A 14,050-nucleotide genomic window follows, 5' to 3' on the forward strand; every position below is an offset into this window, starting at 1 on the left:
AAAATGGACGTTAGTTTAATTCCCCCAAGGGGTTAACATGGCTTAGAAACCTTTTTAAAAAAAATAATATGCATTTCAGAGATAGTTCTACATCTGCGAACAAAATATTATTGATTTATAAACTGTACATGTATTGATCCTGGAAGGTGTTGAGAGAGCACCCTCAGTTTCCATAATCAGATCCTCTGTTCCCTTTCTCCAGAAATATTTCAGATGATCAACATTTTAATCACAGCTGTTTAAGCATTGATAGACCAATTATGTTTTTTTTTACCCCAAACAGAAATGTTTAAACTGATGTAAAACTACAATTCAGAGGAATTCAGAACAGTATCTCACATGTCTTTAAAGCACAAATAACTTTTATTTAGGCTCTTCTCTCCCTCCCCCCCGTCCAGCTAAAAACGTTTTTGGATTTCTAGTAAATCTTTGATCTGTTTTCCCTACTCTATTAATTTTGAATTCAATGCTGGGGCAAATGGTTTTCATATGGCAATTATAGGGGAGGCTCTGCACTCCAAGGTATCTGTTTTCTAAATGTTACTTATAGAGTAATGTGATCATATCCTCTGTGTATTCAGTATAAAATTGTGTATCAGTATTTGGTATTGAGCTTCTACCCTGATTGCAAATTATATATATATGATTTAATGTATGGGTGCCAGCTGTTTTCCAGTGGTAAAGAATTGACTAGCAATATTTATCAGTTACATCCAAAAAACATGCAAGCCTGATGATGATCTACTTAGGACACCTGTTCAACACAACATAAACACCTGTGATGACCTTTTTCAATCAGAAAATGAAAAATGTTTCTTTAGTCTGAGTCATGTATTCATTTAAAAAACAAAATAATACCCACAATTTACTATTCTTGTTATATTACATAATAGCACAATGTTTCCTTTCTAGGAGCCAAGTTCTGGTCCCTTCCCTTCCACCCCAATAAATGGGTGATGGACAGAGCAGTGGGAATCAGTGAGATTGGAATGCGTCACAAGCCATGGAGCAGTTTTGGAGCCATTAGATGTTCCCTCACTATGCCCTTAAACCTTCCTGTGTACTAGGATCAGGGAGACTCCATAATGTTCTATGGTGACCAGTGGATCTATCCTCTGTGTAGCTCTCTGCGTTCTGGTCCCCGTCCTGAACATAGGAACTGCCCTGGCTTTGCTTCAAGGCCTTCCATGTCCCCCTATCTGACTGAAGGATTTTGTCTTACAATACTTTTTTGCTATACTTTTACTCCCAACTCTGTGAGGTACAGCCTCTGAATAGAACAGCTTTCTAACAAAAAATGTTTAGCTTCCAAGAACAGCATTATACCCTCAGAACACATAGTTACTGTACTAACTAACCACCTTTTTATTTTAATGGTTGGTATTATAATGGCTTTCATTTTTATTTTAACTACTGTAGATCTAAACTGAGATTAATGCTGCATGGAAACCATTGGCAGAGATGGATTATAGCTTAGATATTACAGGCAGTGCCTAGGGCCAGAGTGTCCAGTATTTACGTCAGAATCTCAGATTTCATTTAAAATAGTGAGTTTCTAGTTCTTGTGGCCACAAAGAAAAGTATGAGAATGTGACCCGAGTGTGACAATACCGTGAAGTCTGCAGACAGTCTGAAACAATAGCTCTGAAAGGGATGAACTGTGTCCCATGTCTCTCTAGGGAGGGCTAGCGCTACGACCTACAGCCTGGGAGTCTTGCCAACACAACCTCAGCAGAAGAGTTTTTGTGTGTGGCTGACACCGCCCACCTTAACAGATCCACCGTAGCTGCTGGGTTGAGTACTGGGAGCTCCTTCCTAGCACTCATGCCTCTCAGAGGAGAATGAGTCTAGAGAGGCAAGGCCGGCTGGCCGGTTGGGGTCATGTCTCTCCCATCCCCCACTGTTGCTCTTTGAATGGGGATGGGAGAGACATGACCCCAACCGGCCAGCCGGCCTTGCCTCTCTAGGAAGAGAGAGGCACCTCAGCACTGGCACTCCGAATAGGTGTGGGCCCATATTGGTGAGTGGGGCTATGCGGGAGGGCTCTGAATTGCCTTTATCCAGCCCTGGTGGTTGTATTAGGTTTCCACAAGTGTGACAAACCCAGGCTGGGGGATCAGTTGGCCAATGTTGGCTTGGGATGAACCAGAAAACTCTCACTAAACCCTCGCAAAACAAGTTGGTTTTGTAATCATTGGTCCCACTTCCCCAAACCCAAAACAGGCATTTTCCCTATTAGCACGGTGTGCGCTTGGGGACATCTGTCAAAAAAAAAAAAAAAAGAGAGAGAGAGAAGGGGCTGGGTGGGCCAGAAAGGCTTTTGAAGCAGCAAAATGATCGGAAAATGTTTCCTTACCAACTGCTGCTGAATTTGTGTGTGGACAGGCATCCTGCTCTCCTGAAAATATGTCTCATAGACACATGCTAGGGCAGTGGGCCTATTGACTGGCCCCTCAAAGAAGCAGGAGGGGTGGGATGGACTAGCTCCCATCTCTGAAAGAAGGGGAGAGGCCAGCTGATTGTATCACTATAGCCAGTAGGAGAGCATGACACTAGGCCTCACATAGATGTCAACATAAAGAAAGAAGGGATCCTAGGGTCTGTTGCTGAAGGAGTGAGGGAGCCCCCTGCTTGCTGAGAGGATTCCTAGACCAGCCTGGGTCTGATCAAAGTCTTCTATGAGTTTCAACTTTGCATTGAAACTCAGTGTCAGTTAAGCCTGGTTTCAGGTCTCAATCTGAAAGGTTCACAGCAGCCCTAAGATTATGTACTGTTTGATCATAATTTCCAGTCAAGTGGCTGTATATTTTGTTTCCACTGTGTAAAAAACAAAACAAAAACGGGGGGGGGGGGGGGGCAGAGGGATTTAGCTTGGGAAAGTAATGGCTAAAATGTGATCTACTGCTGTCATCATGATGCTAATTTTTATGCAGCTTTTTTTTTCTGCAGCCTCGATTTGGTTGTCAGGCTTCCATTCTGATTTAGCTACTGTGACTGCAGTAGGTACCTTCCCCAGATAATGAAAGAGAAATTGGTAGGTTTGTAATTCTCACTATAAATTTATAATAACAATGCATCTCTAGCACCTTTCAGCTAAGGAACTCAAGGCATTTTACAAGCACTCATTAAGTTCCACAAAAGGCCCTTCAGAGTGTTAAGGGTGAAATTCATGCCAATGTAGGGGTCCAAACAAAGCCCTATGCACCACTTAAGAGCTGCATTAAATGGTGTGCAGCACCTGCAATAGGGTTAATTTCACTCCAAGTGCTGGTGGCTACTTGCAGTTAAATATAAATGTACTTACGTTATGGTTGGGCCAAACCAACTGGAGAAACCTGCCAGTTATGACATTGCACTGGCAAGAACAATACTATGCATTGCTACTGTTCGTATAATACTGTCTTGGATGCTTTTACTGCAGGAAAGCATATCATTAGTATTCACCGTGCAGCACACAGTAATCCCCTTGTAGGATAGAGCTGTAAGGCTCCAGGACTGTATATATGTGGAGCTTTGTTTCATGAAACTCATTGCATATTTTGAGTTATAGCTGCAAGATTTCACTCATTCTGAGGCACATAAAACAAGTACACAGGGCAGGTTATCACTAGAGGAAGATTTACATGATTTTCCTTTGATTTAAAAATGAAACAGCGTTCCAGGCAGTCTAGAATCCTCTTGACTCTAATGATATGATGCTATGCTGTAATCCAAATAGAACATAGTTTAGGCTTTAATCACTCAAAAAACCTGTATTATTCTAACAGTCTAGCATTAAAAAAGCTTTAGAAAGAAGGCATAGCTTGAAAATGTCTTTCAGCCCCATAAAAAAAAAAAATCTAGCTACCCACCTCTGGAAGAAGTTATTTGGTAAATAAATTTGTGGCATGAAACAGATTGGGGATACTTCTTAACATTGATTTCTGCTTTGCCATTATTTTATTATGAATGGTAGCAGCAGAGATATTAACTACAGGTTGAGCTATTCCACGTTGAAGTCAATGAAAAGGCTCAGTTGGACTTCAGAGGGCATTGGATCAGGCCTATGTTAGACTGGTGAATAGTTCAAAGGTTTTGCATGAATAGATTTTTACTACCAAAAAATTATTGTAGATCCTTTCAATTTCTTTCATGCTTAAAGTTAACCTGCTGATTGCTACTGGATGTTGGAGACAGAGATGTGGAAAAAGTAGGCCCCTGTACTGCTCAGTATCCTCTACCTGACAGATCCATTTGTTATACTGCTGTTATTAAAGCAAAAGGCTTGTGAAGCCTGCGATTAAAAAGTAGCCTAAACTCACGTTCTCTAATGTTACTGCCAGTGCTCCCTTTAGTAGTGATGATTTCCTCTTACTTATCTTACAAAGTAAAGACAGATCCAACGAAGATAGGTACTTGAGGATGGATGGGTGTCTACCAATTTGGAGATTAAGCTATTTATAACGAATGAAAAACACTAAATATATTGACTATTTTGATGCTCATCCAGTCTGGTGCTAATTGCAGTTAGTTGTTCCCATCTTACCCAGCTTTAGATCCTTAAGATTGTTCTACTGCATTACGTGATTCTCAGCGTCTATCTTTGTTTCAACTACTGTGCTTTTAAAAATCAAATTTTAGGAAGATAATTGTTGGCAATTGCCATTAAACATGTTTCAGTCTTCTAAAGGGATGCCTGTACTTCATGTGTCCCCATAACCCTGGAGTTGTAGGAAAAGGGAACATTTGTTCTGAATAAATTTCTCTTGTAAACAAACCGCTGCTTTTGTTCACATTTGTCTCTGTGCAAACACATCAAATAAATGAGAAGAATAATTTGTCACAAAGGGACACATTACACATCCCTCTTTCTAAAATGTGGCTTAACCCGTGAGGACACTTGCCAGTTCTAAGATGTTAACCACCATCAGATTGCTAGGCTATTAAGGGCTGCCTAAGGGGGTTATAGTGGTAGGAGCAGGGAAGGTTGCTGCCCTTGGAGTTGGGATCAAGTAGGGATTCTTGCTAACAGAGTGAATTCTGACTGGCTTTCCTCAGCCTGCCCTCCTAGCTGCTATTTATAAAATGGCCTTTGAGGCCAGGAACCAACACTGATGAGGCAGTCAGGGCACAAGTATAGTGCCAGACTGCTCCAGAACAGCATTCCAGCACTTTTACACCACATGTTGGAGGTCATGTCGCATAGAGCACGCCATTTTGTACAGCAAAATGGTGTCCTCACAGTGTGACCATGCACATCTACATGAGGTCACACCAGTGGGAGCACTCCAGTAGTGTACAGCCCATTGAGGACTATACCACTGAGTTGGGGCAGAGGGAATCACTGGCATAGAGCCTCAAGCAGCTTCATGGTCAAATGTAGGGCTGATGGTCAGGAGAAGCCAAGAAAGTGAAACTCCCAGCGCGTGGAGGCAGAGTGTGGTCTTTTAGTGCTTGGGAAATGGGCAGGCTCTAAGAGAGGTCTTAATCTAGAAAAAGGAAGATGATGTAGAGAGCAGGTAAAAGGAATTTGGTGTGGGGAATTGCCAAATTTAGATCCCTAAATCAAATATAAAGGTTCTTTGGCTTCTGGTTATTAATAGCAATTGGTTATCATTTTACATCTTCAGATCTTTACAAACATTTAAGGCCCAGATTTGTAGAAATGCATGTACAACTGGCATTAGCAATCGAGGTAACTGCACATGCAAATGACCAATTAGGTATCTAACGTCTCATCTGTGTGTGCAAATGAATGTGCATTTCTAACTAATAATCCGCACAATTCCCAGAATGTCCTTAATTCCAAGTCCACGTGTCTTCCATGTTTCAGAAACTGGAACTTCAAAAAGGAGTGCTACAGGCCCAAAACACAAAGATCAAAATTAATCCCTGGGTAAAACAAGGCTATAACCCAGACTTTCGAACACGCTATATACTGAAAGAACCTTAGTTTTGAAATCGTGTCTATACTTATGGTCTGTGAAATATGCAGTCTTGGACTGTAGCATTTTCAGTTCTCACAGCTTTAGCTGCAAAATTAATTGTAACAATTTATATAAAATGGACAGCTAAAAGAAAAAAAGACTTACAACTGGAATGTTTCATTGTATTTTGGTGACCAGGTGTTGCTCTTTGTCTTGGTTCCATGTTTTCTCTTCTTGTCACTTAGGTTAGGACCCAATATACAGACTTCCACAAATGGCCGGAACATAGATGTTGTTTGCCAGTTTAGGTTATTAATTGCTACAACTAAAGAGAATAATAGGAATTAGATATGCATTTAGAATCCCAATGCAAAATATTAGTAAATATTCTTGCTTAAATACGTAGTAAGGCTTAGTGTAGCCAATGAGAGGTCACAGAAGGATGACCTGAGATCTTCCTGGTAGATAACCTACACTCTACAAACCAGCAATAGCTTTGTCTGCTCCCCACTGAATTAGGAGTATGAATAATATCAGTTACAATTCCAGCAATCTGCAATTTCACAAATAATTTACATTCTCACCTGGTTTGGTCTGCCAAATTCACTGTAGCTTAAAAAAAATCAGCAGATATGAATCTAAACATAACTGGTTTTCTGTGGACTTTAGCTTCACCAATACAATGTTGGACAGTATTTATTACAAGTTGGATATTTTAAGTCTTGGTGCAATTATTCAATATCTAACTCTGCTGCAGCATTTTAAAAACTAAATTACATGCCTGAAGTATAAGAGGTGTTATCTGGAACATCACAACGTATGTGTTGGTTGGGTGGAACTGTTTAATGAATTTCAACTGTGTAGCATGCTAGCAAATACACACTGAAGCCATGCTGCATACTGACCTCTGCAGACACAACTCCCAATGTCATCAATAGGGGCAGAGTATGACCCTGAGAACTTGAAATCCAGACACAGCCTTTGCTATTATTTTTGTTGGGAAGGAAGTACATTAATACCTAAGATTTGCTGTTTTGTGATTAGAACTTTTTACTTCAGGTTTCCTTTCTAGATTCTAAGACCAGAAGAGCTCACTATGATGATCTAGTCTGACCTCCAGCATAACACAGGCCATAGAGCTTTCTCTAAATGATTCCTGTTTGAACTAGAGTATGTCCTTAAGAAAAACATCCAATCTTGATTTTAAAATTGTCAGTGATGGAGAATCCACCACAACCCTTGGTAAATTGTCCCAGTGGTTAATTACCCTCACTGTTAAAAATGTACAGCATACTTCCATCCTGAATTTGTCTATCTTCAACTTCCAGCCATTGGATCTCGTTAGACTTTTGTTCCCATTATCAAATATTTGTTCCCCATGTAGGTACTTATAAACTGTGATCAAGTCAATTCTTAACCTTCTCTTTGTTAAGCTAAATAAATCGAGCTCCTTGAATCTGATCACCATAAGGCATGTTTTCCAATCTTTTAATCATTTTCATGGCTCTTCTCTGAACCCTCTCCAATTTATTGACATCCTTCTTGAACTGTGGACATAAGACCGGGAAACAGTATTCCAGTAGCGGTTGCATCAGTGCCAAATACAGAGGTAAAATAACCTCCCTACTACTTGAGAGTCCCTATTTGAAACTTACCTTTTACAGTGACTCTATGTTCTCCAGTTCCAGGATGTGTAAAGACATCCACCTGTACAGAGATCTCACCTACTGCATTATTGGTCGAATGACCTGCAGAAGTAAACAGGAGTTTAATACTGCTGACTCCTCAACAGCTCAGGGGAAAATAGACAGTACCAGTATGTTACAACAAGACGCAGGTGAACAAATAACTTTATATTAATGTAAGGTAAATAGTATGTTTTCTCATTCCCCCCCCATATTTTCTTTTCTTAACCATCTGGAATATATTCAATGTCTGGATAAGGTGAGGTGATAGCTTTATAAGTGACTTTACAACTGTTGCACATTGTGACCACAAACATCTGCTTCCTGTGTGTATTCTCAGTAGGACTGGGAGAACCTGTCATTAGGAACCTTAAATTCAGCCTGTGATTCAAAAAGTTGGTGCCAACATGAAATTTGGTTGTTTTGCTGAGTTCTGTATGTATGCGCACATCCAGGTTTTCTTGCATATATATATTTGCAAAATTGCTCCTGTATTATTTAAGGAGTGCCAGAAAAGTGCATCTTCATATGAAGTCAAATAAAGACAAATGTCTTTGTCTGTGGGCTGGACTGTAACAGTACAATCTGCATAGGAAGGTGCATTGTACAGTTGCACTGTCCCAGGATTACACAAGGGAATGAATTGTGATTTAGGTAGTCACAATGTGATCCTTAGTTAACCTGAGGCAACCATTTAGTACACACAGATTTGGTGGGGTTAAGGGTGCAGAGTCAAGACTCCATCCACTCCTTACTTGACCACCCCAGCCCTGTCCAACCATTCCCCTTCCACTTGCGTGTGCAGGGAAGCAACGGGACCCCAGAAAAGCTGCTCTCCCATTGCCTGCAAGCCACAAACACAGGTAACCCATGCAGGGTTTAAGGGGATGCCTTACACTCCTGCTCAGGAGCATTGGGCAAGTGACAATCTTGCCCTAAATTAAAGATCCCAACCAATGTGTTTGCCCTGTTTTTCCTTTCCCATATCCTAAAATGCTTTTCTAGACTTCATCATCTCAGTGGCTTCCTTGAAATGTGATTCTACAGTGATGCTTATTGGTCAGGTTGGAATAATCCATAGTTACATTCTCTTCACTGGCTCAGCATTGCAAGGACAATTAAATACCCTCATCCCATGGGTTACTGCATCAAAGAACAAGCTTCTTTTCTGACCTATTAAGATGTGGGAACTCACCACTCAATTTACTTGATCGGAAACCTTGAGAACAGAACACTTTATTTGCCAGCTGCTAAATGAGTTGGGCCACAATGCTGTCAAGAGTTCACTTGTTAAAAATCATAATCAGAAACCACAGATTTTAATTAAAACAGTATTTATTGTTTTTTTTAATGTCTTAAGCAGTAGAGACATAGCTGCCACTTCTGAATCTCAGGGTGCTCATACAAATGTTGCTTCTAGATATAGTCCAATATCAACCAGATGGTGTAGACCATTTATGACATGTGTAAATAGGCAATTTGTTACACAGCGGGTTTTAGTGACAAGAAGTTTAGCTTCAGTGGCAGCCATTAGACTTCGCAGTGCAGTTTGATAATTCCACAGAGAAATCTTTACTATCTTAAGTCCCTAATTAAACTACTGACTCATCCAGTTCACAATAAATGAAAAGTAAATAATGCAAGTTACTTCATCTTTCATCAATTAGTATTAATAAACATGTTAAAGTAGTAATAAAATAGTTCAAGAACAAGTGAATATCTAAACTCAAAAAACTGACTAACCAGTTTCAACAGCTTCCACCACTACTGAGTTTCTCTGACTTTCCTATAAAACCAGCCTTTAGCAATAAGAAAGGAAACTGTTATATGCTAGAAGTGATGTATTTCAATCTGATTTTTCCTTTTGAGGGAAACAAAGTTGTGACGGGTTGGATCACAGAAACCCCCTTGGGAGCTGCCACCCAATGTGCAAAGACTACCCCTGCTTCTGTTTTCCCTGCCAGCTCAGGACTCCAGCACCCTGTCTTGCTGAGCCAGACACTCCAGTCTGCTCTAACAAAGACTCAGGGTCTGAATCACTAGTCCCAAAGCTGCAAGTTTACCCAAAAACAGCTCACAGGAGTGTGCTTGTCTTTAGCATTCAGATGCCCAACTCCCAATGGGGTCTAAACCCAGATAAATCCGTTTTACCCTGCATAAAGTTTATGCAGGGCAAACTCATAAATTGTTCGCCCTCTATAACACTGATAGAGAGATATGCACAGTTGTTTGCTCCCCCAGGTATTAATACATACTCTGAGTAAATTACTAAATAAAAAGTGATTTTATTAAATACAGACAGTAGGATTTAAGTGGTTCAAAGTAGTAACAGACAGAACAAAGTAAGTCACAAGCAAAATAAAATAAAATGCGCAAATCTATGCCTAATCAAACTGAATACAGATAATCTCACCCTCAGAGATGCTTCAGTAAGTTTTTCTCAGACTGGACACCTTCCAGGCCTGGGCACAATTCTTTCCCCTGGTACAGCTCTTGTTCCAGCTTAGGTGTTATCTAGGGGATTCTCCATGATGGCTCCTCTCCCACCTCTCTTCTGTTCCACCCCTTTATATATCTTTTGCATAAGGCGGGAACCCTTTGTCCTTCTGGGTTTCCACCCCCCCCACTGGAAAAGCACCAGGTTAAAGATGGATTCCAGTTCAGGTGACATGATCACATGTCACTGCAAGACTTCATTACTCACTTGCCAGCACACACATATACAGGGAGACTCACAGGTAAACAGCCATCTGCAGACAATGGTCCTGGTTAATGGGAGTCATCAAGATTCCAAACCATCCTTAATGGCCCACACTTTATATAATTACAATAGGCCCTCAGAGTTACATTTTATATTTCTAGTTTTAGATACAAGAGTGGTACATTTATACAAATCAGATGATCATACTCAGTAGATTATAAGCTTTGTAATGATACCTTACAAGAGACCTTTTGCACCAAGCATATCCCATTTGCATTATAGTCACTTATTATCAATTTTTTTATAAAACTATCCCAGTTACATTATATTCACTTATTATCATGTTTTTATAAAACCATGTAGACTGCACAACGTCACACCCTCCTCCTGAACTTACTGCCAGAGACTTGGACACTGACCATGGCGGAGGCAGTATACCTAAAATTCGTTTTTGGGCTCCCCTATGGGGCAGACACTCCTGTGTCCCCCAAAAGGGAAAGAGACCCTGATCCAGCTGTAGGCTCACAGCTACCAGCTATGAGGGACCTTTCGCTGGCCAGCAAAATCCCCCCCCTTTCACTCAGGTTGGGTTTGCTTCCAGCTAGAGTCCTTGGGGTTTGTTCCCACCGCAGCAGTCACCAGGACCCCAACTTCCAGCTCCAGGATACATGTCTCTGTGCACCTCTTCCACTCCATTACAGCCAGGTCATGCTTCTGGGTCTTAATTGCTTTGTCTCTTAAGTCCAGGTTGGTGGGCAGCCTTTTCTTTTTCCAGGTCAGCCTTTTCCCAGGCAAATTGTATATCAATTTCCATTTGTCTTCCCTTGAGACCATCACTCGATGAGCTGGGATACCACAGAGAACACCCTCCTGCCAGAACAGGCACCCCTCCCCTCCTGTCTTGCTAGGTTAGACACTCCAGTCAGCTTCAGCACAGACAGAGGTTGGGCCACACCCATCTGCAGTTCACTGAAACTGAGATGCACTTAGCTCAGGGGCTTCTTAGTTAACAGAGACATTCCCAGCGCCCATTGTTCAGTCTTTCTGGGCAATTTGCAACTTGTGTAGTTTTAGCTTCTTTTGATATTCATTCTTACTTATTTTGCTTCCTTTTCTGTCCCTAATTCCCTTTCCCGAAATAAGCAAACAGAAAATAACAAACCAGTAACCACTTTGTCTGTTCTCCAGCCACCACACTTAAAACTCACTTAAAATCACTACCAGTATCTCAAAGCAATCAGCTGTGCACAGATCCTGCTCGACTACGCCACTGGTGGTAGTAGAACACTGTGACGGGTTGGATCACAGAAACCCCCTTGGGAGCTGCCACCTAATGTGCAAAGACTACCCCTGCTCCTGTTTTCCCTGCCAGCTCTGGACTCCAGCACCCCGTCTTGCTGAGCCAGACACTCCAGTCTGCTCTAACAAAGACTCAGGGTCTGAATCACTTGTCCTAAAGCTGCAAGTTTACCCAAAAACAGCTCACAGGAGTGTGCTTGTCTTTAGCACTCAGATGCCCAACTCCCAATGGGGTCTAAACCCAGATAAATCCGTTTTACCCTGCATAAACCTTATGCAGGGCAAACTCATAAATTGTTCGCCCTCTATAACACTGATAGAGAGATATGCACAGTTGTTTGCTCCCCCAGGTATTAATACATACTCTGAGTAAATTACTAAATAAAAAGTGATTTTATTAAATACAGACAGTAGGATCTAAGTGGTTCAAAGTAGTAACAGACAGAACAAAGTAAGTCACAAGCAAAATAAAATAAAATGTGCAAATATATGCCTAATCAAACTAAATACAGATAAGTTCCTCACCTCAGAAACCCCCTTGGGAGCTGCCACCTAATGTGCAAAGACTACCCCTGCTCCTGTTTTCCCTGCCAGCTCTGGACTCCAGCACCCCGTCTTGCTGAGCCAGACACTCCAGTCTGCTCTAACAAAGACTCAGGGTCTGAATCACTTGTCCTAAAGCTGCAAGTTTACCCAAAAACAGCTCACAGGAGTGTCTTTAGCACTCAGATGCCCAACTCCCAATGGGGTCTAAACCCAGATAAATCCGTTTTACCCTGCATAAACCTTATGCAGGGCAAACTCATAAATTGTTCGCCCTCTATAACACTGATAGAGAGATATGCACAGTTGTTTGCTCCCCCAGGTATTAATACATACTCTGAGTAAATTACTAAATAAAAAGTGATTTTATTAAATACAGACAGTAGGATCTAAGTGGTTCAAAGTAGTAACAGACAGAACAAAGTAAGTCACAAGCAAAATAAAATAAAATGCGCAAATCTATGCCTAATCAAACTAAATACAGATAAGTTCCTCACCAGTTCCAGAATGCTCCCTTTTACAGGCTACTCTCCCTTTAGCCTGGGTCCAGCAATCTCTCACAACCCCTGTAGTCTGTCTTTTGTTTCAGTTTCTTTCAAGTATCCTGGGGGGGGTGGAAAGGCTCCTTCTTTAGCCAGCTGAAGACAAAATGGAGGGGTCTCCCCCAGGCTTAAATAGGCTCTCTCTTGTGGGAGGAGACCCCCCTCCTCCCTCCTATGCAAAGTCCAGCTCCAAGATGGAGTTTTGGAGACACCTGGGCAAGTCACATGCCCCTGCATGACTCAGTCTTTACAGGCTGACGCCATTGTCCACATGGTATCTTGCATGTCTCCAGGAAGACTTCTTATGTGGATTGGAGCATTCCAAGATGCATTGTTCCCCAAGTGTTTCCCGATCAGGTACTTAACCTGGCAAATTCCTTCCTAAAGAACCTGACCAAATGCCTCACCAAGCTTACTTAGAAATCAAGCAAGCATACAGCCCATATTCTTAACCTTAAGTAGAAAATGGTATATAAGTACAAAGGATGAATAGATATAGCTGGCTAAAGAAGGAGCATATCCCATTTGGATTATAGTCACTTATTATCAATTTTTTTATAAAACTATCCCAGTTACATTATATTCACTTATTATCATGTTTTTATAAAACCATGTAGACTGCACAACGTCACAAAAGTGTTCTCTAACCCATTCATCACTGTCCAGCCTTTATTTGTTAGCAATGACACTCAATTTCTGCTTCCTGGAATAACAATTTTTAGCTGAACACAAAATTGTATGTAAAATATTCTGTCAAGAAAAACAATGCATTTAAAACACAGCTGTCACGACCACTACTCTTGCAGGACCAGATTCTGCCTGTTTACCTGTTTTGAGTAGTGCATGTGTATTCCTTTTGATTTCAGTGGGGCTACTTAAAGACCTTGTCTTAATTATGAAAAAAGGTGTGTCCTTAACTCAAGTGTGCTTAGGCTTTAACTTGACCTGCTAACTTGTGTGGAAACTAAAAACTGCCGTATCTTCACTAGGATTTTACCTCAAGTAAGCTAACTTGTTACCTATTTTTTTGTAGTGAAGACAAGGGTACAGAGTAAAGAACTATTCAAAAGGTAGAATCTGGTTAAGCATTACTATCGTCTAGTTAGTGAAGTTCTTCAGGTCAGAAGAGCTCCGTAAAGCTCAAAAGCTTGTCTCTTCCACCAACAGAAGTAGGTCCAATTTCCAATTAAAGACATTACCGTACCCACCCATGGCTCTCACATTTGCAGAAATCAGGAATGTTTGATGAACAAGTCTCCAAAAAAAAAAAAAAAAAGTTGGGGGGGAGGCTACGTTAGCAACAGATATTATTTGCAACGAAACACTTGAAGTCTCTGCTAGACCTGATCAAGGTTTTTGCCTCATATAAGAGAC

At 41.1% G+C, this 14,050-nt stretch overlaps 1 protein-coding gene across 1 annotated transcript in view; it reads right to left on the reverse strand.

The window, feature by feature from the left end:
• The window catches only part of UNC13C (unc-13 homolog C), a 402,367-nt gene that overhangs the window by 313 nt on the left and 388,004 nt on the right, over positions 1-14,050 (reverse strand). The window contains exons 31-32 of the mRNA XM_065411637.1: positions 7,562-7,654; positions 6,072-6,231 (exon numbers count right to left, since the gene is read on the reverse strand). Of these exons, the coding sequence (XP_065267709.1) occupies positions 6,072-6,231; positions 7,562-7,654 (253 nt within the window). The remainder of the gene's footprint in view (positions 1-6,071; positions 6,232-7,561; positions 7,655-14,050) is intronic.

This window comes from Emys orbicularis, chromosome 10 (genome assembly GCF_028017835.1).
Source record: "Emys orbicularis isolate rEmyOrb1 chromosome 10, rEmyOrb1.hap1, whole genome shotgun sequence".
In the NCBI taxonomy this organism is placed as follows: Eukaryota; Metazoa; Chordata; order Testudines; family Emydidae; genus Emys; species Emys orbicularis.